The 25,187-nt window shown below is 43.5% G+C and overlaps 1 protein-coding gene across 10 annotated transcripts in view; it reads left to right on the top strand.

Moving 5' to 3' along the window:
• Positions 1-25,187, top strand: part of ATP7B (ATPase copper transporting beta) — a 44,846-nt gene that overhangs the window by 14,074 nt on the left and 5,585 nt on the right. For 9 of the 10 annotated variants that reach the window (XM_084528577.1, XM_084528575.1, XM_084528576.1 and 6 more), the window contains 15 exons: positions 5,698-6,925; positions 8,492-8,722; positions 9,767-9,930; positions 10,724-10,885; positions 12,785-12,861; positions 13,224-13,398; positions 13,975-14,208; positions 14,402-14,493; positions 14,608-14,735; positions 16,819-16,973; positions 17,179-17,313; positions 18,134-18,328; positions 19,485-19,667; positions 22,329-22,527; positions 23,795-23,941. In XM_084528577.1, the coding sequence (XP_084384703.1) occupies positions 5,698-6,925; positions 8,492-8,722; positions 9,767-9,930; positions 10,724-10,885; positions 12,785-12,861; positions 13,224-13,398; positions 13,975-14,208; positions 14,402-14,493; positions 14,608-14,735; positions 16,819-16,973; positions 17,179-17,313; positions 18,134-18,328; positions 19,485-19,667; positions 22,329-22,527; positions 23,795-23,941 (3,505 nt within the window). Of the gene's footprint in view, positions 1-1,795; positions 1,817-5,697; positions 6,926-8,491; positions 8,723-9,766; positions 9,931-10,723; positions 10,886-12,784; positions 12,862-13,223; positions 13,399-13,974; positions 14,209-14,401; positions 14,494-14,607; positions 14,736-16,818; positions 16,974-17,178; positions 17,314-18,133; positions 18,329-19,484; positions 19,668-22,328; positions 22,528-23,794; positions 23,942-25,187 lie in introns of those variants that run through there. The other variant, XM_084528573.1, reaches the window with a different exon arrangement.

The following is a 25,187-nucleotide window of genomic DNA, read 5'->3' on the forward strand; positions in this document are numbered from 1 at the left end:
TGCTGACAAGATGGATGGACGGGCTGAGCTGAGATTTGTTCAGGAGGATGAGAGCTGAATTTCTGCCTCCGGCCCACTCAGAAATGACGCTGTTAGAGGTGTGAAATTGAAGAGTCTGGACCTTTGACGTTCCCAAGGCTGTTCTGTCCTCATTTTGTTGTTTGCTGGCAGCCTATAACAAACTGGGAAAACATCTGAAGTATTTAATTACTAGTATGTGGCTTTTTGGTTGTGCGTTACTGCCTGCCTGAATCCAAAGCCGTGAATCAGCAGCTTGTGAAAGAGCAAAGCAGGGAAGGTAAAGCAGTGACAGATAAGGTAATTCTTCGGCAGTTGTGCACTTCAAGGGAGGAGGGCAATAGCTGGTTTCAGCCTGCGGATGTGTGGGGGAGAGAGCAGCTCAAAACCTTCAGAGACACCAGGTGAGAGGCTGAGATCTGGCATTTGTGGGCAAGAAGATGGGGAGAATCAGAGGGGAATTTGCTCAGTGGGCCGAGCCCCGTTTCCCTGCCAGCTAACTGCCTGGCATCGTGATGAGGTTCTTGAACTTTAGGATATGAAAGTTGGTGTCACATTTGGGAGACTGAGGGTTTTACACCAGCATTTGGGAGGTGGCTGCACCTCCCTGGCAGGGGAGGTGAGGGGGAAAGGGAAGACAAGGTGACACGTGCTGGTCACCATGTGTGAGGGAGGGCCTTGCCCAGTGCTGTGTGGGTTTTTGTTGTCTTTTTTTCATCCAGTTAAGCAGTTTTCCTCAGGTTTATTCTGTAGCCCTTCACCGCTGTGTTGAACCCTTGGCCTTTGTACTTCTGAACGGGAGTACCCAAAAGAAGCAGCTTGTTTTTGGGGATGTTGGTTAGCCTGGGCTTCCGAGGGCCATTTCACCCCACCAGCTGCACAGGCCACGGGCAGCAGCCGCCTCTTCCCCTGGACCTGCCACCGAGCTCTGGACACCACAGGGCAAATTGCTGCACATCACGCTGTGACTCGAGACTTGGGCACTCCCAATCCAGAAGTGTCACCCTGCTCTGCTCCACCTCCTCGCTCTCCCAAGAAGTTATTCCAGCCCCGCGGCATGTTCTTGTTCAATGATCTTCCTGCCAGGGGAACAGAGCCTCTGGCCTCTTCCTGCTGCCCCCAGGCCCAGATTTTCTCCAGGGCAGCCACAGAGACTCGATTCCTGCCTGAGACAGCAAGGAGGGCAGCTCTTGACACCGATGGGTTTGTTCTGAAATCCTTGTCCTGGGAGCTGGGATCAGACTTACTCATGGTTTCAGATGCTGCTTGGTCAGAGCTGCCTGCTGTAGATGGGAATAGTTTCACCTCTGGCATTTCCTTTAAAGCCATCTCCAACTATTGCTGCTTTTCTTCCAATAGGTCCCCATTTAACTTTTTTCCCTTCTTTAAAAATCATTTTTCTATTTAAGGGCTGTTGCTTAAACGATCTTCACAGCTCAACTTTCATGAGATTTTCTTAGTTTTCAGCCCAGATCCTCCCTCTGTTTTGTTTTTTTTTTTTTTTTTTGAGTGGCAACTTTTATGTGCAAAACAGGGGAGGGAAATAATTGTCCTAATTTCATGTTTTCATTATTTACATAATTTTCACATAGTCATTGTAAAAATATGCCGGAGTCCCGTAGAGCAAACAGACCTTGTGTACACGTCCCCTTAAAAGTAAGCAGGCCTCCTTTGGCATGTTAGGCAAAAAGCGTTGGTCACTGCAGCCAGTTTGCTGAGATTCAGACACGCAGACAGATGACTTTTCTTTGATTCATTCAGATTTCTGGGCAGAAGCAAGCAGGAGGGGTGATCCCTGGTAAGTGTCAGGCACCAGGATTAGCCAGATGCCGTTCTCTTTGTGGTGGTGAGCTTTGTGTGGTGACTTTGGCCCCGGTGATGTTACCTGGCTGTCCCAGCTTGGGCTGTGTTGGAGGTGGTGTCTCTCTGATAGTCTCCTAGGTGCCATTTAATGTACAGCTGTTAGCTGCTACCAAGAAACCCTCTTTTGAAACTTAGTGTGTGCCTGAGGAAGACTACATGCTGTATGTAGGAATGTGCGCATTTCTGCATGCCTGCTGGCCAGCTCCTTACGTGAACCTGCTGTTTTCCTCTCATCTGGTGTAGAAACACCCCTTTGCATAGATATGCCCATAGATAGGGCTGTGCTCCTTCTCCTGGGAGCATTTTTTAAAACAGAAAAAAATACTGAAGACTTTCTAGATACTGCATTTGAATATGTACACATTTTTGTTTGTTTTTTGGAGGGGGGGAGATTCTCAAATTATTTAGATTTTTTTTTAAAGGGCATTCATATATGTATATTTATGTATTTACATCTACTCCCCTTTATTTTTGTTCTTTTTAATTAAAAAAAAATGTGTGTAAGGATGTTTTCTCTTGCAGAGCACAAATGCCAGTTTTTGTCAAATAATGAACAAAATATCGCCTATTCTTCTAAATGCTGGTGCATCTTTTAATCCAAAACATCAATTGATGGCCAAGTTTTGATGTTCCTATGACTAAAAATACATCGAAATAGTAAAATCAGTCCTTGCTTTTATGTTTTTCTGAAGACCGTGTGCCAGTAAATACGCTTTAATCGCTTCATTTAATTTGAATCACTTTTATTTCAGTAGGCACATAGGAAAATGGAGATGCTTAGTGAGCGTGGGGTAGGGGAGATGCAGAGAAGGACCCAAGAGCTGTGGTGCTGCCTGTTTTCCATCTGCAGGTTGCTCCCAGAAGCATGTTGGATAGGAGCAGGCGAGGAGGCTGCGTGTCTTGCCCCGCTCTTCCTCAGTTTCATCAAAGAATGAGGAACACAAATGCCTTTGTACGAGGAAAAGCAAATGCATGCAGTGAGCTCCTGTAGCACGCATGAGGCTTTTTGCTTTTCTGGGTGTTCGTGAAGATAAGAGCTTCTCCCTATGACCAAAATCTCATGGGAGCTGGAGATAGGGAAGAGGAGACAAAGGACAGTATTGAAATAGGCTTCTCCAAGTAGACATGAACATAAACGAATGTTTAAGGTTATGCAGCATTTGAAATAAAGTCTGTGAGAGACAGTCTTCCTTTTCAAACAGGTTTTCTTCCCCATATATGATGCCGTATTATTTTTAAACTGTGAGGGCACAAATAAGAGGAAATAAGCATGGAATTGTCTTTTCTGCACTTAAATAGGGACCATTAATCATTTGTATTTTGTTTTGAAGGGGGGGGCTGGCTGCATCTTTACATTTACGTTGAGGATTTCAGTAATTTCTGGCGAGGAAAGTGCAAGGAGAGAGGGACTGCCAGGTGTGCAGGAGTAAAAGGGACACAGGAGCTAAAATATGCACATAACTCTTCCCCAGCATCCCTGGAGTGTAGCCTTGAGGCTACAAGCAGAGAGGGAAGGGGGCGCAGAGGGTGGGCTCATGCCAGGATAGTGAGGGGCTGCCTCACTTATTATTAGTTATCTCGAGGTCATGCCCAACCAGGTTGTGCTGGACCTGGTGACATTAAAGCAGGAGTCCTGGTGGACACCAAGCTGAACATGATCCTTGCTGCTAAGAAGGCTGATGGCTCTGGGCTGGATTAGGTGGAATTGCCAGCAGGTTGAGGGAGGTGATCCTTCCCTTCTGCTCAGTGCTGGTGAGGCCACACCTGGAGTGCTGGGTCTGGTTCTGGGCTCCCCAGTACAAGAGAGACATGGATGTGATGGAAAGGGTTCAATGGAGGGCCTGGAGCACCTCTCCTGTGAGCAGAGGCCGGGAGAGCTGGGACTGCTCAGCCTGGAGAAGAGGAGGCTCAGGGGGATCTCCCCCAGGGCTGGGAATCCCCACAGGGAGGGGGCAAAGAGGCCGCAGCCAGGCTCTGTTCAGGGGTGCCCAGCGCCAGGCCAGGGGCAGTGGGCACCAAGGGGCAGGCAGGAGGCTCCCTCTGAGCACCAGGCAGCACTTCTGTGCTGGGCGGGTGGCTGAGCACTGGCCCAGGCTGCCCAGAGAGGCTGTGGGGGCTCCTCCTGGCAGAGCGGCACAAGGCGCCTGCACGGGGCCCTGGGCACCCTGCGCTGGGGCCCTGCTGGAGCAGGGCTTGGGGCTGGGGGCCTCCAGAGCTCCCTGACAGCCTCAGCCCTGCTGTGGTGCTGTGAACTAAGCTTGTACCACTAACGGGAGTCAAGCCTGAAGACTCGATTACTTTCAGTTTTTATTTAGAGGCCTCCATAAATGTCCATGGCAAAGGCTCAGGGAACTGTTGTGTAGAGCAGGAGGCGATGGGCTCATCAGGAAACCCATTTCTGCCTTCACCTGAAGGTGAGATTCAGAGGAGTGCTGCATGGACGTGTGACTGAAGCGGTGGCCTCTGTCTGTTTACCAGCACTTCTGTTTTCCCAGGGAGTATTCTCCTCCAGTTCTAATAAATACAGTACAGAGAAGACTGAAAGCAAATTTCTTAGTTTTAATTTTTGCCATTTTGGTCGTGACCCAGACATCATTATTCCCAAGCTCTCTAAGCATGAAACAAAATCAAGTTAATGAATTTTGAATGTTGCGTGAAATGAACTGGGAGCAGTCTAGTGTTAATAAGCAGCCTAAATGCTTCTTGTTTGTGCTGCTGTACTGAGGAGAAAGTTTTTTTTTTTTTTTTTTTTCTCTTTAGTAGAAAGAAGACGCGTATTGTGTTATTAAGCAGTGCAGAGCCCTTCACAAGCAAGTTAATAGATTTGTCACAACTTCCATCTAAAACTTTAGGAGATAAATTTGCCTTACGTCCCAAACAAGAATTTTAAAGTTCTTTGCATGAAACCTGAAGATCTTGGGCTTGTCCCTCCCCTTCTAAGTCCTCCCCATTGCTTGGTGTCAGTGATGTCCTTTGATGACGGAGAGTTGTGCTCTCATTACCTCTTCCGTGAGAAGCATCGCCTTTATAATTTTGATTAATATTGCATTTTTCAATTGAATTGAGTGCACTGAACTGTAGAATTGCAGTATTGTGGGCCATGATTTGACTAATGGATAATCCACTTCAGGCTAATCTCCTCCAGTAATGGCTGTGACATTCGGAAAATTGGTGTTGGATCAAAGCAGCGAGCTCTTGGAGCTCAATATCTGATCTTTGTTAGGTACCTCACAGCGAGGAAGGTGAAACTAAACTATAGTGGAAGCATCTGCATACATATGTCTTTTTAAAATCTTTGTGAGTAGATTTTAAATTCTAAGATCTGTATATTTGTAGACAATCCAGACCCTTGTGTGTACACCTATGGTGCTGCAGGTATCATGCAACTGGTCCTGCCTGGTTTCAGGCTCCGGCAATTCCTGAATCTGTTTTCTGTTGGCATATTATTTTGTTTTGGTAGTGGCTTGGCCAAAATGTTGGCTTCTGATGTCTGTGGAGAGATGTTCAGTGTGCGCTCTCCTGTGACCCTTTGTGCCGGTGGCAGTCTGCTCTGAAAAGCAGAGCTCGGGCTGCACGACAGCAACATACAAGTTATAAATGATTGGATTGGAAATGTGGGTATTTCTAAAAGTGCTGCTCATGGGAAGTGTCAGAGGCCTGATTCATGCTGCATAGCTAACTGGTAGTGTAGTCAAAGTGTAAGTTACCATCATGAAACATTTTGGTGGAAGTAGACTGCTTTGAGGGCTTATGAAGAATATTGCTGCTTTTACAGTGATAAAGGTACACGTGTTTTACTTTTATTTTTCTCTTTAGGCTTTGTCCGACGCCGATTCCCCTCCTAGCTGTGCGCTGGAACCTACAATGAAACAGCATTTTGCTTTTGACAACATGGGCTACGAGGAGAGCTTTGAAACCCTGCCCTCGCCATCTTCCCAGGAGTGCACTGTTGCAGTCAGGGTTGTGGGGATGACTTGCCAGTCCTGCGTGCAGTCAGTAGAAGGACGGATTTCCAAGGTGAAGGGCGTCGTGAGCATTAAAGTCTCCCTTGAACAGAATAATGCCCTAGTAAAGTACCTGCAGTCAGAAATTAGCCCAGAACAGATTTGCCAGGAAATTCATGACATGGGTTTTGACGCTAATGTCGCAGAAAAGAGGTTGACACCGGCATCTGTAAGTTTACCGTGCTCGAGGGAAGCGGTAATAAAGCTTCGGATAGAAGGCATGACGTGCCAGTCCTGTGTCACCAGCATCGAGGGAAAGATGAAGAAGCTGCATGGTGTGGCAAAAATCAAGGTGTCGCTCGCTAACCAGGAGGCAATCATTGCTTACCAGCCTTACATCATTCAGCCCGAGGAACTCAAGAGCCATATCAGCAGCCTGGGGTATGACTGCACCATTAAGAGTAAATCAGCACCTTTGAAGCTCGGTGTGCTTGATCTTGGGCGCCTGCAGAGCGCAGACCCCAAGGAGACACCGGCGAGTCTTGAGAGTGATGGGTTGGAGCCACAGGCTGCCAGGATGGGTGGCACAGCGACCGTGGCTGTGCAGATAGAAGGCATGCACTGCAAGTCCTGTGTCAGAAACATCGAAGGAAACATATCCTCTCTTCCAGGCGTGCAAAGTATTAACGTGTCTTTGGAGCGTAAATGTGCTGTTGTACGGTACAGCCCAAATTTAATTACCCTGTCAGCTCTGCAGCGAGCTATTGAGACACTTCCACCTGGAAACTTTAAAGTGCGCCTCCCTAATGATTCAGAAGCAAATAACCAAGCATCTCCACCGCCTGCTTTGCCGTGCGGTCTCGCTGGAGAGCCGCTGGACGACACGACGTGCACGGCTGTTATTAGGATTGATGGTATGACCTGCAATTCCTGTGTGCAGTCCATAGAAGGGACGATATCGCAGAGACAAGGTGTGCAGCACGTAGCAGTTTCTTTAGCTGGCAAGACTGGGACCATACGTTATGATCCAGCTGTCACAAATGGAGAAGACTTGAGAGCTGCCATAGAAGACATGGGGTTTGATGCGTCTGTGCTAACAGGTAACTGTGTCCTAATCTGTTGATTTTTATTCTTGAGTACTTTATCCAAGAGCTAAGCCTTGCTTTCAGCAAAGTAAGTGCCGAGATGCATGTACATGTACCCTTTGGTGGGAAGCAGGCAGTGCTTTTACATGTCAGCTGCAGCACAGTTTGTACACTTCATACACGTGCCCAATGTTTAAGAAGTTGCTATGGTGTGTAATCTCTCTGGTGAATTTCAAAAGCAGCAATATTTACTTGCTTCAGCTCAGAACAGATTTCCTTTCAGATACAGATGTAGTTTACCTGGAATGAGTTGGTTTAATCCCAATTTTCCCACTCCTGTGAGCTTTTCTTGTGTGTCCAATCCCTCTGAATCTATGCAACAGCTATGAATGAGGAGTCCATATATGACATTTAATTATGATTTGTTTCAGAACTTGTAGGAGAGTGCCAGATCTATCTCTGGAAAAAGAGGGGAGCTCCTGTGTTTAACACATTCAGAGGCAGCTCTTGCTCCTTTATACAAATACTCTGCCTGAGAGATCTGGTTTGTGAGTGCAGCTGGAAGGGTTAGTTGTTGGGTGTCTGTAATCTGGCAAAGAACAAAGATGATCACAGTGGGCCTGAGTGTGTGGAGGTCTGAGCGCTGCAAATCTCCCACTACTCATTTTGCAGTACTTGCACAATAAACATCATGCCAGAAAGAGAAACCTGTTGAGAAACTCGTCCTTTTCCCTGATAGAGATGAAGTGCTATGAGCTCTGTGTAGAAGGCAGCAAGGACAAAGTGACTGTGAGGCTGGGCTGTGTTCTCTGTGCTGGATCAGAATCACAGAATTGTTGGGGTTGGAAGGGACCTCGAAAGATCATCGGGTCCAACCCCCCTGCCCATGTAGGTTCCTCAGAGCAGGCTGCCCAGGTAGGCGTCCAGATGGGCCTTGAATATCTCCAGAGAAGGAGACTCCAAAACCTCCCTGGGCAGCCTGTCCCAGTGCTCCGTCACCCTCACCGTGCAGAAGTTCTTCCACATGTTGGTGCGGAACTTCCTGGGCTCCATTTTGTGGCCATTGCCCCTTGTCCTGTCCCCACAAACCACTGAAAAGAGGTTGGCTAAATCCCTCTGCCTCCCACACTTCAGGTATTTATACACATTGATGAGATCCCCTCTCAGTCTTCTCTTCTCCAGGCTGAACAGCCCCAGGTCTCTCAGCCTTTCCTCACAGGGAAGCTGCTCCAGGCCCCATATCATCTTTGTGGCCTTCCGCTGGACTCTTTCCAGGAGATCCCTGTCTTTTTTGTACTGGGGAGCCCAGAAAACACTCTAGATCCCAATAGATGTTTATTGAGCAGAGGTAACTGTCAGGTCTAGACATTGAAATAGGAAGGAGCCATTTGCCATCTGAAAGTGGAAAAAGAGCTGTGTAGTAGCAATCTACATCATTTCCATGAAGAAACCATAATTGCCGTATCACCTTTCAAACAACTGAGACTTTGCATGACTGATAAATACGGCCTGCTTGTAGTTTTGTGTCATCGTATCGCGCTTCAGCTAGTGTTTGTTCACTTTACTGTGCGTTTATTCAAGATACTGGCACGGGAGAACACAAGCATCGGCCTGGCGCCAGCGATGCCGCGGTGCAGCCTCAAGCTCCGGAGTCTCCTCACCAGGATCGTGCCTCAGATCCTCTTCTGCAGGGTCCTCACCTCGACGGGCCAAACCAGCCCGGTGAAGCCAAGAAGTGTTTTTTACAAATCACTGGCATGACCTGTGCGTCGTGCGTGTCTGCCATCGAAAGGAAACTGCAGAAGGAAGACGGTAATAAATGTGACATTCCTCTCGTGAGTCTGGATGGGTCTAGTGGTTGGAGGAGGTGTTCAGGGGCTGTGGTAGAACATCTTGAGGTTGCACAGACTTCGTGTTCTTTGTTAGTGCTAATGTAACCATGTCACTGTTTTAACTATCCCGCTGCACTGGTGGACCTATGGACGTAGTTGTTTTGCAACAGGAAGCTGTTGTTATATGATGGACATTTCAAATAAGGCTCAAGACAAGAGCAGAGACATTGTTCCCATTGTGTTCTCAGGGCCTTACTGCTTTACAGAGCAATCCACCTCTTCCAGAGCTGTCTGACACATTTGCGATGTGAAACTTACTCTTCAGCATACATTTGCACAAGCAAGTACAAATAAATGTGTGGCTCCAGTGCCTGGGTAATTGGTTGAGGCACAGCAAGGCTTCTTAGGTTCTAACTCTGCATTCTGGAGCTACCTCTGCCCTGACCATACAGAACATGAACAGATGAGCCTTCGTATTGTCTGCTGCAATGCATGTTGGCATGATTTAGGAAAGCTTTGCTTATAGATTTCTGTGCACCCAGTCTCCCAGTGATGCTCACTGCAATAGTAACAAATCAGGAAACAACTACCACCTCAGATCAGTTTTGGTTTTTGATTCTAAGTCTAGATTTTTTTTAAAAATAAAAGGCCGAACATTGTGCAGTGGAATTTGTTTAGGGCTTTCCAAACTCAGAGTCCAGGGTAGAGCTTGTAGCAAATGGTGTAGAAATTGCTTATGGTCTTTCTTTTTGTCTCATTAGACCACAGCAAGACTCATCTTTTTTCCAGTGTACCTATTGCAGCTTCTGTCATTGCTAAAGGGAACTGTGCTATGGTCTCATCTCAGTAAAAATCTCTGCTGCTGTGACCAGGGAACAACGCTAGAAGGAGGCAGAGAGAGATCACTAGACATAAAAAGACTCTAAGCTGTTACAGCCCACATCAGAAATCACTTGTAATATTTTATTTTTCTTCCTCTCAAAGGAACTATGTTATCTAACCTTTTTTATTATTGCCTCTACAGGAATTGTTTCAGTGCTGGTAGCCCTGATGGCAGGTAAAGCAGAGATAAAATACAAGCCAGAGTTCATACAGCCTCTTGAAATTGCACAGCTGATCCAGAATTTGGGTTTTGAGGCTACTGTCATAGAAGATCATGCAGAAACAGAAGGAAATGTGGAGCTTCTTGTAAGTAATGTATACTTGAAACTGTATGTTGGTTTTGGAAATATCAGGTTTGGAAGAAGCAGCTTCTTATAAACACTTCGTTTAAGGAGTTGTTGCCTCAGTGGGTCAGTTCTGTCAGGTGACACCAATTTTCCTTAACTTGATTTTCTCTTTTCAGCAATTATCTTAGAAGGACCTGTCCAAAGGGGCTGAAAAAAAATAATTAATAGTTGTATGTAAAAAATAGGCTTTTGTTAACAAGAGGAAATGAAACGGATGGAACAGGAAATGTCTATCATCAAATATGTGATGAGAATGTCAGGGGGTTTGTAGAAGAGGCCTGAGAAGGTTGGGTAATACTAGTAAATTGTTCATGCTGAGGACAGATTCTTCAAAAGTCTTTTTATTCTCTGACATACAGCTATTGTAAGAAAGATAACAACAGTCTGCAGTTCTGCTAATAGATCAGAAAGAGGGAACATCTCTTACTGAAGCTACCAGGAAATTTCAGTAAACTAGCTGGTTGCAGAAATTTACAATAAAAGTGGACAGTTATATTCTCAGCTTTGTTTCCTTTAAGATAGCTTTATAAACTCTTCATTCTGAGGGCTTGGGTCACTACCAGCAGAGTTTGAACAGTCATTAGTGTTTTCTTAAAAAGAAAAATAATGGTCTTCCTTGAACACTGAAACCTGCATCAATAATGCTAAAGCTAATTAACTGTTGTGCTGGTCCTTCTTAACACTGACAGTGAGAAGAAGCTGCTTTTAATTTCAAAGACTGCAAACTGTTCCTAAAATTGTGTTTTCTTCAGATTGCAGGGATGACTTGTGCTTCATGTGTTCACAACATTGAATCCAAACTTATGAGAACAAACGGCATATTCTACGCCTCAGTTGCACTGGCTACTTGCAAAGCTCACATCCAGTTTGATCCTGAAATTACAGGACCTCGAGACATTATAAAAATAATTGAGGTAGGTGGGCTTTAGAAAAAAAAAATAATATATGAACAGTTATAAGTTGAAGCTAAAAAGAAAATAAAACAGCTGATATTTGGGAAGTGTTGCTGACTTTTGCAGATAATGTATGGTGTTTGCTGTATGTGTACGGTCTTGCCTGTGTGGTGAAGCTGCTGTGCTTCACAGAATTGCATAGCATCCCAGGCTGTTGCTCCAAAAACACCCTCCAAAAATTACCATAAAAACCCAGACTTTTTAAATCTCTATCTGGTATAAGTGTCTCTATATCCATTCTGGCTGTTCTGTATGTGGAATCGTGTGTCGCCAGTTTCCAGTTGTTTCAGTGAAGTGTTGTTACATCAGAAGAAACTACGACTTTCTCTTGTCACTGGAAGAGACTGTAAAGGGAGTTTTGTAACAGCAGGGAGCTAAACCCTGTTCGTACCATGAGTATTAAACATCTCTGTATACACTGGCATTTATTCCCATAATAATTCAGAGAGAAGCTGTTTAAACCAAAACAGGATGTGATACAGCCTGTAAAGGGAAAAAATCCTGGCTTATCAGTAACCACAGAGATCATAAAGTCTGCCCTTATCATGGCCCAGGTGCCAAAGGTGACAAAGCTTTTTCTTTTGTTTTGGCAGAAGGGGAAGAGAACTTGTTGTGTGAGCCACACACAGAAAGTAGTCAGGAGAACAGCAGAGACTGTCTTCCTCTCATATACTTGAGAGTACTTGTTCAGAAAAAGCTCTTTGTCTGTATAGCTGATGTAGCAGCAGTGGTTAATGTGTAAGTAGTAGGCTGCTCAGGCTGGTAGAGTAGTTCTGTGAAGTACATTTTGCCACAGGACCATCTGATAATGCAGCTCTTGAGTTCAATTTATTTTTTTTTGAGGGTTGTCGGGGAGTGGTTGCACTGCAGCAGCTCACTGAAGTGTCAGACAGAACTGGCTTTTTGCACCTTTGCTTTGTCCTGTGGTTAGCTTTGCAGGTTAAAACTGAATCTGGTAGTCCCCGTTTTCTACTTCAGGTGTATCTATGAACTGTACTGTTAACAAGGTGAATCACAGAATCGCAGACTGGTTTGGGTTGGAAGCACACCCAGTCCCAACCCCCTGCCGTGGGCAGGGACACCTCCCACCAGCCCAGGTTGCCCAAAGCCCCATCCAGCCTGGCCTTGAGCACCTCCAGGGATGGGGCAGCCACAGCTCCTCTGGGCAGCCTGTGCCAGGGCCTCACCACCCTCATAGTAAAGAATTGCTTCCTAATGTCTAATCTAAATCTACCATTTTTAGTTCAGAGCCATTCCCCCTCATCCTCTCACTCCCCAACGAAGAGTCCCTCCTTATCCCACCGTCAGGCACTGGAAGGTCTCCCCCGAGCCTTCTCTTCTCCAGGCTGAACAACCCCAACTCCCTCAGTCTGTCTTCATAGGAGAGGTGCTCCAGCCCTCTGATCATCTCAAGTCCTCCTCTGGACTTGTTCTAATGCATCCATGCTAGCAAGGTTTACTAGCCCAGAGGCTTGTATACATTTTTCCCTTCCTTTGTGGTGTTTTCTGTTTCTCATACCAGTGGGGAGGAAAGTGTGTAAAATTCCTTTGAAGAGGAGGACAGCAGAATTCCAGCTATGGGAGCTGCCTGTGCCTAAGAAGCCAGGATACTGACTGCATCATGATTTTGTCTGTGTGTAGATAACAAAAGTCCTTTATAGGCCATGTTTTGAGTCCTGGCTGATATATGATCTCACATTGGCAGGATCTGAAAATAAATAAGAAAATGGCATTTATTAAATATGGAACAGTGTCCTTTTCTGACATTTCTTCTAAAAGTAGTGTCATTTAAGTATGTTATGAGTAATATCGTTAGTTTAATCAAAGCTAACTCATCTTCCCTCCCCTTTTAATAAAAAGGAAATTGGCTTTCATGCTTCTGTGTCTAGAAGAGTTCCAAATGCACATAACTTGGATCATAAAAAAGAAATACAGCAGTAAGTATTTCTCTTCCTCTCTCAGTAATGAGTGCATGTAGATAATCTCTTGTAATTCACCATCCTCACTTTCCCCAGTTAATTTAGCTTATCCTTGTATAAAGCATATTTTATTTTATGATTTGCTATTTGGTTCAGATACTTTTATTACTTTGATTAGCCTCAGTTTTTAACAGATAAAGCTCTGTACATTTATATATGTAGGAGACACTAAAGTTGTCGTGAAGTGCTGGATCTTTCCCACATATCCTGAAGCTTTGTGTTAGCACAGCACTAATACCCTCGCTCTGCACCATCATGGTGTTTGGCCTGGGTATTATGGGGTGTGCCATGGCCGGGGATTTACAGCTTCTACTTTTCAGGTGGAGGAAGTCTTTCTTGTGCAGCCTAGTGTTTGGTATCCCTGTCTTAATCCTAATGATTTATATGCTAATACCTGACGGCGGACACCATGGGTCTATGGTGCTGGAACAGAATCTCATTCCTGGATTATCTATATTAAATCTTCTCTTCTTTGTCCTGTGCACGTTTGTTCAGGTATGTCCAGAATATTTCCTAGGGGGTTGTTTTTTATTCATCTCCCATTTACATAATCTGATCTGATAAAGACAGGAGACTGGAAGGGTTTAATGGATTATACCTTCACTCTTCTCTGTACCACCTACATAGACTTAAGCAGGACTTTTCTGCAAAATGCCAATTCTGTAATTGCTCACAGCGCTTACTCCTGCCACAGTTTTGCCGGTTGCATTTCTAAGAGGGGAAAGTAATGTTAAACCAATTAAATACCTGATTGGTTGCAAACTGGTTGGGTAACTCTAGATAAATCACTTCAACTTCTGTGCTTTGTTTATTTTGCATTTCTAGCAAAAGGGTGGTATTTAGCTGGCAGAGCTGTTCAGAGAGCAAGGAAGGGCGAGTGAGAGGATGACAAGGGAATCAACCTCCGAGTAGATGACTTGACTGAAGTTGCAACATAAAGCTCACACGGGACAGCAATCCCTTCCCTTATCTACTGCATGTTCATAATTCTATTATAATAGGTGGTATTATGTGCTCCTTGCTTTCACTGCTGTGATCTTAACATGAGTTTGTCCACGCTTACGCCAACAGTTTCTTGGTGGATGGTATTTTTACCTGCAAGCTTACAAATCCCTGAAGCACAAGACAGCCAATATGGATGTGCTCATCGTACTGGCCACGACGATTGCTTATGTGTATTCCTGTGTGATCCTGATGGTGGCCATCATTGAAAAGGCAGAGAAAAGTCCTGTCACTTTCTTTGACACTCCTCCAATGCTGTTTGTATTCATTGCCCTTGGGAGATGGCTCGAACACATAGCAAAGGTAACTCATCTCCACAGAAAATGCCGTGCTTTTATAAAGAGAATAGAATAAAACTATTCAGATTAATTTTGGTGTCAGATGTTTCTGATATTTGTGGTACTATGGTCATTTAAAGTTCATGTATCATCATGTTCAGTAGGCATCAGCATTTATACATCTCAGTATGTCTTAATCATGTGTCTCTGTTTCTTAGAGTAAGACCTCAGAAGCTCTTGCTAAACTTATATCTCTTCAAGCCACGGAAGCCACTGTGGTGACTCTTGGACCTGACCACTCTATCATCAGGTATTCATGAACCAAAAAAGCTCAGCCTAGGCTTGATGAGTAAATGTGAAAGCATTATTCTTTTGAAGCTGTTGGCCTAAACGATCTGTCTTGTTCTACTTGTGTCTTTTGCAGGGAGGAGCAAGTAGCTGTTGAACTGGTTCAGAGGGGTGATATTGTAAAAGTTGTTCCTGGTGGAAAGTTCCCTGTGGATGGAAAGGTGATTGAAGGCAGTTCTATGGCAGATGAGTCTCTCATTACTGGTAATTTCCTTTTAACTTACTCAGGGATGTGAAATCTGCTGTAACTTTTTCATACAAGAAAAGAAAACAGCCCCAAACCAAAAGGTGTTGTCTGAATAACCTCCCAGCTTAATGAACGCTGTGGCTGGGCTTTGTGAGCTTCAGTCTAAATCCTGTCTGCACGCACCCTTAAAAAAAAAAAACAAAAACACAAAGCATCTCAGCTCAATTCAGTGACTTTTACTGATGTATTAATGGGATGGATGGAAGCTAAACACTATTGTCGTTATTCCAGAGAGATGTTAGCAATTTCCCCAGGATTATATTTGCAGAGGTGGTACCTTTTCAGAAGTAACTTCTAAAGGGCAGTGGAGACACAGCTGAAATACTGGGGTCTATATGCATGGGCATCAGACAGGGCTTCCAAGAGGGACTGCCAAGTGAGCAAGGAGAGAGAAAGCAAACCTCACACCTTGGGGCTCATTAAGGGTCATGGGACTTACTCATAATTTTTGAAAATTTCATTTCTTTTTGTTAATTAAGGATTTATTTGATTGTGTTATTTTTATAAATAACTTAAAGGGTCTGTAACTTCTACATTGTCATTGGCTTGCTTGATGTAGTTATGTATTTCTTTGCCTAGGGAGGAGGGGACACCCTTAATTTTAGGAGAACCAGTCATTATCACTTACCTTATGAACAGAAAATAAAGGTTTTGTAGAGATTCTTGAAGAGACAATGTGAGAACAGGAGCTTTGCCGCAGAGACAACTTTTGGTAGTCTTTGAAAATTGAGGGTGGAAGAAATGGAGACAATGTCCAAACTCCCATGGCTGTACAAAATATCAGTTGGAGAAATTCATAGAGGTTCCTTTTAAGATCAGTTTGTTCCTGGCCCTTTTGAGGGATGGCATGCTGGAGGGTTAGGATTAAGGAAATTTAAGCTTCTTCCTCCATTATTGGTCTCACAAAAGGTCAGGACAAGTTGTAGCTCAGAGGTTCAGAGCAAAATGGCAAAGAGGGATTCTCATAATCCAGGTGTTCGGGCTCTCTTGTTCTGGGGAAAGGTGTAGGATTTCCGTCCACCCCCAGCTTCTACAGTTGCTGGTGACTACCACACCAAGCAGTGCTGTGTTTTTCCAGTCAGCAGGCTGGCTTTGTTAGAGGACTGATCAACTTTGTTGTGCTTTTGAAGATTAAACTGATTATTGTCCAGTTAATCAAATAAAGCCTTGCCCAAATTCCTTCACTAATTAAGTGATTTAATAAAAAGCTGGGAAGGTAATGAGATGACTGATGCTTTATCTGCAGGGATAGTAATGCTAATTTATTTTTTTGGTTGAGGAAAGGAAAGAATGAAGCATAAGATCTAGTTTCTGGCCCATTTGCTAAGTAGAATCACAGAAAACAGAGGTGACTGAGCCATCTGTTCGTTGTACACGATTTCCACATTCTGTGGTTTGAGGAGCTGTGCTGTGTCTTCTTGTTCAGTCTCCAGGTTACGTGATTTTTTGGCACTTTGCTGGTGCCAATTCACAGTTTTTTATAAACATAGTATACACAGAAAATGTATCCTAAATCTTTTCTGTTACTTTAATAGCGTGTGTTTTGGGTGCCACAAAATTAGCTATCTTCTCTCACAGTGACCCTGTCCATTTGGCTGTTTATTTTGTGATGCATTTCTTAGCCAAGATACTCAGAAAGATTATTTCCCCTCCCACGTGTCTCAAAGTTCCAGTGAAGGCATGAGAAACCATGGCCTATTTTAGGAAAATCTGGGCACTGGCGTTTGTAGGCTGTAGGGGATTATGTTTCTGGAGGTCAGAGAATGAGAGCCCTAGATCTCAGGCAGGCTGAAAAGGAAGAGCCAGAGACGTCTGCTAAGGCATTTGCTGCAAAAATAAACCCAGAAAAAGGTTTATAGAAGTATGACACCACTTAAACATAGCTTCAGAAGACAAAAACAAGATGTGACTTCATGTCATTATTGTTCAGCATGCTGATTTTGCTAGCATGCAATGTGCTGTGTGCTAATGGACTAAATTCAGTGTCATTAGAGGTGCTTGCACTGGTCTGGCACATCTATTCTTACTCTTTCTTTCCAGGGGAGGCCATGCCAGTCACCAAAAAGCCTGGGAGCACGGTGATCGCTGGGTCTATAAATGCGCATGGCTCGGTTCTTGTTAACGCAACCCATGTTGGTAACGATACCACCCTAGCACAGATCGTGAAATTGGTGGAAGAAGCTCAGATGTCAAAGGTAAAAGTAATAGAAAGTAAGCCTTATTCACAGATTTTGATTAAATTAGAAAAAATATCCCATATTCTGACATATTTACGCATTCAGCAAACTGCTGTTTTTCCAGACTTCAAAAAAAGAATCAGATAAAGACTGTTGCTTTCATGAATTCTGCATATTTGTGTTTTGATCATAAACATGCAAATCTCTCTCTCTCTTTTTGTAGGCACCTATCCAGCAACTGGCAGATAGGTTTAGTGGATATTTTGTTCCATTTATCATCATTATTTCTACAGTGACCTTGTTAGTATGGATCACAATTGGTTTTATAAAGTTTGATATCATTCAGAAATACTTTCCTGTAAGTAATTTCGTTAAGAGTTGGATTTTGTTGTTAGTGAAGTCTCCCAATGAAATTAATGTACCTTTGGTGTGTAGGGTTTGATATTGTTTTTGTACAGTGTGCTGTTTTCTACACAGAGTAGATAATTAAACTAATTAAAATATATTTGCAGGTATAAATATACCTGTACTTTTAGCCCTCATTTCTGCATGGGGTTCTTACAAACTGAAATTATTGGTATTTCTTCTGGATTAAACATTATCTATAACTGTATTGAAAGGAACTGAGCCGTTCCTATCATGCTTGAAATATTGTTTGAACATCCTTTTCCATGGCAGATAGTGGGTTTGGTGTTAGAAGGAAGGTGATCTCTTATATTTAGGATGTATATTTGCTATGCTCGGCAACTGTGGCAATCCATGCACCTGGATGTAGGGTTCTCCTTTGGTAAATCATGAAGGGAAGGCCAGGAAGCTACACAATCATCCAGGAGCCTGAAAAGAGAGTCACTCTGTCAAACCACTTAATATAAGGGGTAATTCTGCTGTGTTGCTTCAATAGGTGGTGTCCAACAGAAAGTCCTGAAGCATATGTGTGCTTGAGTAGCAAGAAAGCCACAAAATACTGCCATAAACAATTTGTAATATTGATGTTTTTCTATCATTACAGTAACAATAATAGATTGTTTTCCTATCCTGGAGGTTTCTGGGTAAATGTGTGTTGCTTTTTTTTGAAGTGAATAAGAATGCACATGTGTGTTATCTTCTATCAGCAAACATGCATCTCTTTGTTGTTTTTTGTTTGTTTGTTTGTTTGTTTTTTCCCCCCTCTCTTGCAGAATCAGAACAAAGACGTTACAAAAGCTGAACTGATACTGCGGTTTGCATTTCAAACCTCAATCACCGTGCTGAGCATTGCATGCCCCTGTTCTTTAGGCTTGGCTACCCCAACAGCTGTGATGGTGGGCACAGGAGTTGCTGCGCAGAACGGTATTCTCATCAAAGGGGGAAAGCCCCTGGAAATGGCACACAAGGTTAATGCTTCATTTGTACTTTTGTAGCTTACCCAGCTGTTGCAACATAGAAAACTGATGAAAAGAGGAGGAGGAAAAAGGATTTGACGTGTCCAAAGCCAGTAAGAAGAAGATGAGTTTAAACTATGTTATGGGAGACTGGATTAGACATAAACGGAATAACTTAAGTGAAAGGGATAAGTAAGAATAAGTTAATCAGACTGATAATTATTGTTCTTACTGGACATGATAAAATTGTGATATGAGAGATCAGAAGGCTCTTTACAAGGCTCTGCAAAATAAACAAAAAAGCAACAAATACCAAAGTAACGGCAAAATGGAACAACTACAAAAGAAAAGAAACATGAAAAATACTCTAATGTTGTTTTAGCTTTTTTTTTTTGTTTGTTTCGTTTGGATTTTTGGATTACAGGGAAAAGTTGGGTCAGGGCTTGGAAAATTAGGTGACTTGTTGAATTCTGCAGGGTTGATGGGCTGGAATAGCTGCGAATGGAAATGGTGCTGACTTTAGGGGTTTTGGTTTATGTGTTTCTCCGTGCTGTGTTTATTTTTCAAGATTAGAATCTAGCTTTGATTTTTGGTGTATGTGGGGCCGTGTTTCTTGGTTCTTTGCTGATTCCTCAAGACCCACAGGGCTGGCTAACCAGTGATTGCTGAATTTGGTGAGGTTGGCTTTGATTAGATCATTGTTTCTTGAATTTGTTGCAGTTTCTTGAATTCTCTCCCACCCGCTCTATCTCCAAACAACTTTGAATCCTCTTTCCTAAATGCTACTGCTAATTATTTGGAACAGGAGTTGTAAAAGCCCTCCTTGTATTGCATACCTTGTGGTAAAAGTGAGTAAGGTGCCATTACATGAATCCTGCATGAGAATACATACACACAAAGTGCAAGTCCTGCAGTGAGTGTGTTGTCTGAGATCCTGATACAGGTACAGCATGGTACTGTAGCTGTATGGGCAATGAATAAGAAGGCATGAGGAGTCCTGCACAGACAGTTCAAAGTACAGGAATCCCTGACTTTTGTAGGTTTATTCATTGTGGTTTGGTTACACTAATCTGATTATTGATCTCTTGCCTGCATTTATGTGCCTAAAGCATGCAAACATTCCTACGATCACACAGCTTAGGTAGTAACTGTGGTTTCTTTTTTGCAGATCAAGACCGTGATGTTTGATAAAACTGGGACCATCACCTGTGGAGTTCCTAAAGTGATGAGGGTACTTCTGCTGGGAGACACAGCTGTGCTCTCTCTGAAGAAGGTCCTGGCAGTGGTTGGCACTGCAGAAGCCAGCAGCGAGCATCCTTTAGGAGTAGCAGTGACTAAATACTGCAAAGAGGTGCTGAGCCTTTCTGTTTCACCTCAGGGTTGAAGGGATCTACATGAATGCAGCGATGTTGTGTGAAATGAGCAAGTTCCAGAGGGACAGGCCTCCCTGAAAAGTAACAGGCTGAAAAGCTGGCGGATTTTATGATTGTGCATCTTACTCTGAGTGATACCTAGAAGGCATATTCTAAGCTTTGGCTTTCTGGTAATTCTATGGAGTCCTCAGGCAAGATCTTACGAAGTTTTCCCAGAAATAACAAAAGAAAAAAAAAAGGATTACAGAATATATGCAGGAAGAATGCTTATATTTACTTCACGATGCTATTTTAAACATATGTGGTGACATTTCACATATTACCTGGTTGTAGTAGTCACTTGGACTTCAGCAAGGCTTTTGACACGGTTTCCCATAGGATCCTACTGGACAAAATGTCCACCATACAGCTAAATAAAAACATCATACGATGGGTGAGCAATTGGCTAACGGGCAGGGCCCAAAGGGTTATGGTAAATGGGGCTGCGTCAGGCTGGCGGGCGGTCACCAGTGGGGTCCCTCAAGGCTCCATTTTAGGGCCGGTACTTTTCAATATTTTTATAAACGATCTGGATGTAGGAATAGAAGGTATTTTGAGCAAGTTCGCTGATGACACCAAACTTGGAGGAGTTGTGGACTCAAATGAGGGCGTAAAGGCCTTACAGAGGGATCTGGACAGGTTGGAGAGCTGGGCGATCACCAACCGCATGAAGTTCAATAAGAGCAAGTGCCGGGTCCTGCACCTGGGACGGGGAAACCCTGGCTGCATGTACAGACTGGGTGATGAGACGCTGGAGAGCAGCCTAGAAGAGAGGGATCTGGGGGTTGTGGTAGACAGCAAGTTGAATATGAGCCAGCAGTGTGCCCTGGCAGCCAGGAGGGCCAATCGTGTCCTGGGGTGCATCAAGCACGGCATCGCTAGTAGGTCAAGGGAGGTGATTGTCCCGCTCTACTCTGCGCTGGTGCGGCCTCACCTCGAGTACTGTGTGCAGTTCTGGGCACCACAGTATAAAAAGGACATGAAACTGTTGGAAAGTGTCCAGAGGAGGGCTACGAAGATGGTGAAAGGCCTGGAGGGGAAGACGTACGAGGAACGGCTGAGGTCACTGGGCCTGTTCAGCCTGGAGAAGAGGAGGCTGAGGGGAGACCTCATCACAGTCTACAACTTCCTCGTAAGGGGGTGTCGAGAGGCAGGAGACCTTTTCTCCATTAACACTAGTGACAGGACCCGCGGGAACGGGGTTAAGCTGAGGCAGGGGAAATTTAGGCTGGACGTCAGGAGGGGGTTCTTCACAGAGAGGGTGGTTGCACACTGGAACAGGCTCCCCAGGGAAGTGGTCACTGCACCGAGCCTGTCTGAATTTAAGAAGAGATTGGACTGTGCACTTAGTCACATGGTCTGAACTTTTGGGTAGACCTGTGCGGTGTCAAGAGTTGGACTTGATGATCCTTAAGGGTCCCTTCCAACTCAGGATATTCTATGATTCTATGACTTCTGTTAGTCATTTGCTTATCTGAATAGATTAAGCAAACAGCTTTAAACCAAACATGAATACTGTCCTGTGATATGTGTGAATTTCACTAATGAATGAATAGATTGCTCACGTTTTCACAAATTGTGCAGATCCGTAGAGGTCGCTTACATATCGCGTGTGTTCATCAAGTATTTCAGGAAGAATGAAGGTACAAATAGAAACCAACATAGGAAACCTGCTTTAAAAATAACCAGCTTCTTGCTGCTAAGAGAAGTCACTGGGCTTTTTGTGATTAGTTGATGAATCTGAAACTTACTAATGATAGATCTTTCAGTGGTGAAATTTAGAAGTTAACATGTAAATTTAGAAGGAAAAATAGAGTGTAGGTAGTGATTCAATTGCTTCCTTTATATATAACATTTTCTGTTTCCAAATTTGTCTTAGTTTCCCTGATACTTATGTCATTATCACGTGCACCAATTATTAGTGGCTTATGGTTATATGAATTCAAATGCTGTACTGTTTGCAGGTATTCTTACCATGTGCCTTATCATCTCGACATTGTAATGAGGTCACTGAAAGGTACACACAGTTCTGACTTTGAGAGCTAAGCCAGAATAACTTGGTTATAAATGAATGAATTGCAAAAAGATTGGAAAAAAAAAAAAAAACACTACAGGGTTCTGATAATTCATTTTCTCATCTTGAAGGTACTCACTGGCTTCTCCTTCACTCCACAAAAACAAAACAAAACAAAAAAGCAGTTTCCTTAGTAGAAACTAAGGAAATCATCCACCAGGTCAGCAGATCACAGGGATTAGATGCAGTTTTTCACTGTCCTTATATGTGTTTGTGTATATACATAAGAGCTGATGCCACACAGCCACTTGTCTGTGAAGCTAATTAGAAGTTGCCTCTTTTCAGAGGCTGTATGGCTTGCTGTAGTATTTCTTTTTAGTTCCTAATCTTGGCTGAGGTCATGAACCAACACTGTAACTTCTTTGCATTTGAAAACCCCGGCACATCTAGGACATCCTTGTTTTAATTTCTGCTCTATGCCGCTTTAAGTCTTTGTCAAGAGGAGGAATGAGGTCTCTTTTTGGTGGGAGTTGTCTAATATTTGTACCACGCGCTGACTGACGGTGAACTCTGCTTACATCTGCAGGAGCTTGGCACCCAGAGCCTGGGCTACTGCACCAACTTCCAGGCGGTCCCAGGCTGTGGCATCAGCTGTAAAGTTGGCGGCGTTGAGGCTGTCCTGGGCATGGCCGAGGAGGGGCTGGGTGAGCTGGATGCTAACAGGAGTGGGGACAGCAGCGTTCCTCTGGAAGATAGCGCACTGATCGCGCTCCCTGAATCAGAAGGTACTTCTGCCCAGGGGCTAATGAATCCTGCCAGACTAGGAACAGCAGAAGGATGGAGAGAGAGACAAAGAATATGAGGGACAAAAATAAGCCTTTATGAAAATTCGAACTCTCTTCTCCCCTACTCTCAATTGCTCTGGAATTCAGAAACCTAATTAAGGATCTGGATGCTACAGTGCTGAGTACTCCAAAAGTCTGCACAATACCTAGGCAATAAGCCATAGTCAGCAAGGTCCCTTTTGGACAGAAGAATAGCCCAGCAGAGAGCAAAGTTTGACAATTAGCATGATCTTCTTACTTGGAGCAATTACCTTTAACATACGTTATCTTATTGCTACATTTATGTCCTACCTTTTAGTTCTGTAATAACTTGGACCTTTTGTTTTCTGTTTCAATATCTCTCAAGGCACTTAATTAAAAAAAATAATCAGCAGGTGCACAATAAAAGTTTCAGTGCGTAATGTTTTTGATTTAGCCAACAAATTTATTTTTGTTTCAGGCTCTGTGAAAGGCACTTTGATCTTTGTTATTGTACGAGAGAAAGAATACATATTGAAAGCCTTCTTTAAGAAGCTCATCAGTTCTCTGAAGACTGTGTCTCTTCTGACCTTTTTGAGAAAGCTATTAGAAGAATTAAATAAAATAAGAACTTTAATCGTCAGAACTGTGCCATGTGTGAATGGTGTTGATGTAATAGCTTCTCTCTTGCTTCAGATGGCTTTTGTGAAGTTGGATTGACTTCTTAATGAAGAGCTCTCCATACTGTTTCATTGTTTGTTAGAACAAAACTACTTTTTTTGTTACCAAAAATAGCCTTTATATTTGAAAGAAGTTGTTAGTTGTGAGAACAATGGGGCGTGACATTTAGGAAATGTGCATGCTGCACTTATCCAGAAAAACAATGCGAACTCACAGAGGCAAATATGTGCAAATGCTTCCATTAAGTTCATGACACAGTTCTGTGTATAAACAGGCTCAGAAGTGAGTCTTGAAGGAGGAAAGTTTTGTGAGGCTGTCAGCAGGTAGTGGCTATGCGTTTGGGTTTGGCCATGACAGCAGCACTTCAAATAAGCCTCATTTCATTCGATAAGCCCCCAGATGAAGTGTCTTGGATGTGGCCATTCCCAGTCAAAGACTCACACAAAAGAAAACCTCTGCAGAGTGTTTCAATAGCTAGTGCAGCCTGAAACTGTCGTTCTCAAACATAATGTCTCTGGCATGTCTCCTTTTTGTAAGTCTCTCATTTTTCTTTTCTCTCTCCACGAAGGTCCGTCAGCTTCCCACGTGTACTCGGTGCTGATTGGAAATCGCGAGTGGATGCGGCGCAATGGCTTGCACATCGCAAATGATGTAAATGATGCAATGACAGACCACGAAACCAAAGGACAGACTGCTGTATTAGTGGCTATAGATGGTAACTGCTGTTCTTTGGAGAGACTTAATCAATGTCAAATGATTCTACCATGGAAAGGATAAAAACAAAGTGAACCAAGTCATTGGTAACTTAGTGTCAAGCGACTACTACTACTTATTATTATTACTTCCAGTATTTATATAATAATACAATATATATATATACTATATATAATGATACAATTATGATATTATAATATCACAGTAACTTATAATGTTATAAATAATATTTGCTTTCAGTGTTTAAAGATCTTGTTGGGTAATTTTTAATTTAAATTTTCATTTCTGAACCTCCTGCTTCCAAAAAGCAGTGCTGGTGCAGGGTGTGCAACCACAAACTGATGTCCCACCCTGATTTTACATCACTTAAGGATTTCAGGTTGACCCATTGCATTACTGATCTCAAAATACTTCATGAATAAACGTGGGAGTTCATTAGATTGTTCAAGTATAAAAGAAATGCTAGATCAGACTAAATGAGTTTTTCCAGAGGGCTTCTGTTCTGTGCCACGCCGAAAGGGATCCTAGACAACACCTTAATACGAGAAGCTGCTGTAATGGTGATAGATTTCCAGTGCACCTGTGATCTTGATTTGGGGCCTCTGAATTAATCAGTGAATAAATAATCTTGATGTGCCCACAGAGTAATTTTCAGAGGCCTTTGCATGTCTCCACTGGGGCTCTGTCAGGGTCCAGCAAAATCAAATGCTGAAAATCAGGACCCTTGGAGTTCCTGTTGTTGGTAGTGATAGTGACCGGGGAAACTGGGGACTGAAACCTTGTTAAGGCCTTACTTTTGAAAAAGTAAGCATGGGATTTTTGTAAGTCACGTGCAGTCACACAGCATGGGATTTTTGTAAGTCACGTGAAGAAAACACGGAAATGCCTTTCAGTCGATGTGTTGGAAGTTGGGCACAGCATTCCTGTAGAGAAGTAATTAATTGTGATAGAGATCCAACCCTGAAAGATTAGGGGATATAAAAACAAATGCACTGCGTCCTGGAGGAATAGCTTCAGCACCTGACCTGGGCACAAAACATTCTCTGGCCCTCAATCATATTTGTCCAGGCCATAAAACCTATCAGTTGGGCGTGTTTAAAAGCCACCCCCTTATTTTCCCCTATTTTCCCCTTCTTCCTGGTCCAGGAGTTTTATCAAAGGAGCCTATTGTTAGATCTGGAACAGATAAAAGAGAGGTGTGTGTGTGTGTAAGAAAGGGGCCATAGCTTAGAAAACTTCAGATGGTG

This window comes from Aythya ferina (genome assembly GCF_964211825.1).
Source record: "Aythya ferina genome assembly, chromosome: 1".
NCBI lineage: Eukaryota > Metazoa > Chordata > Aves > Anseriformes > Anatidae > Aythya > Aythya ferina.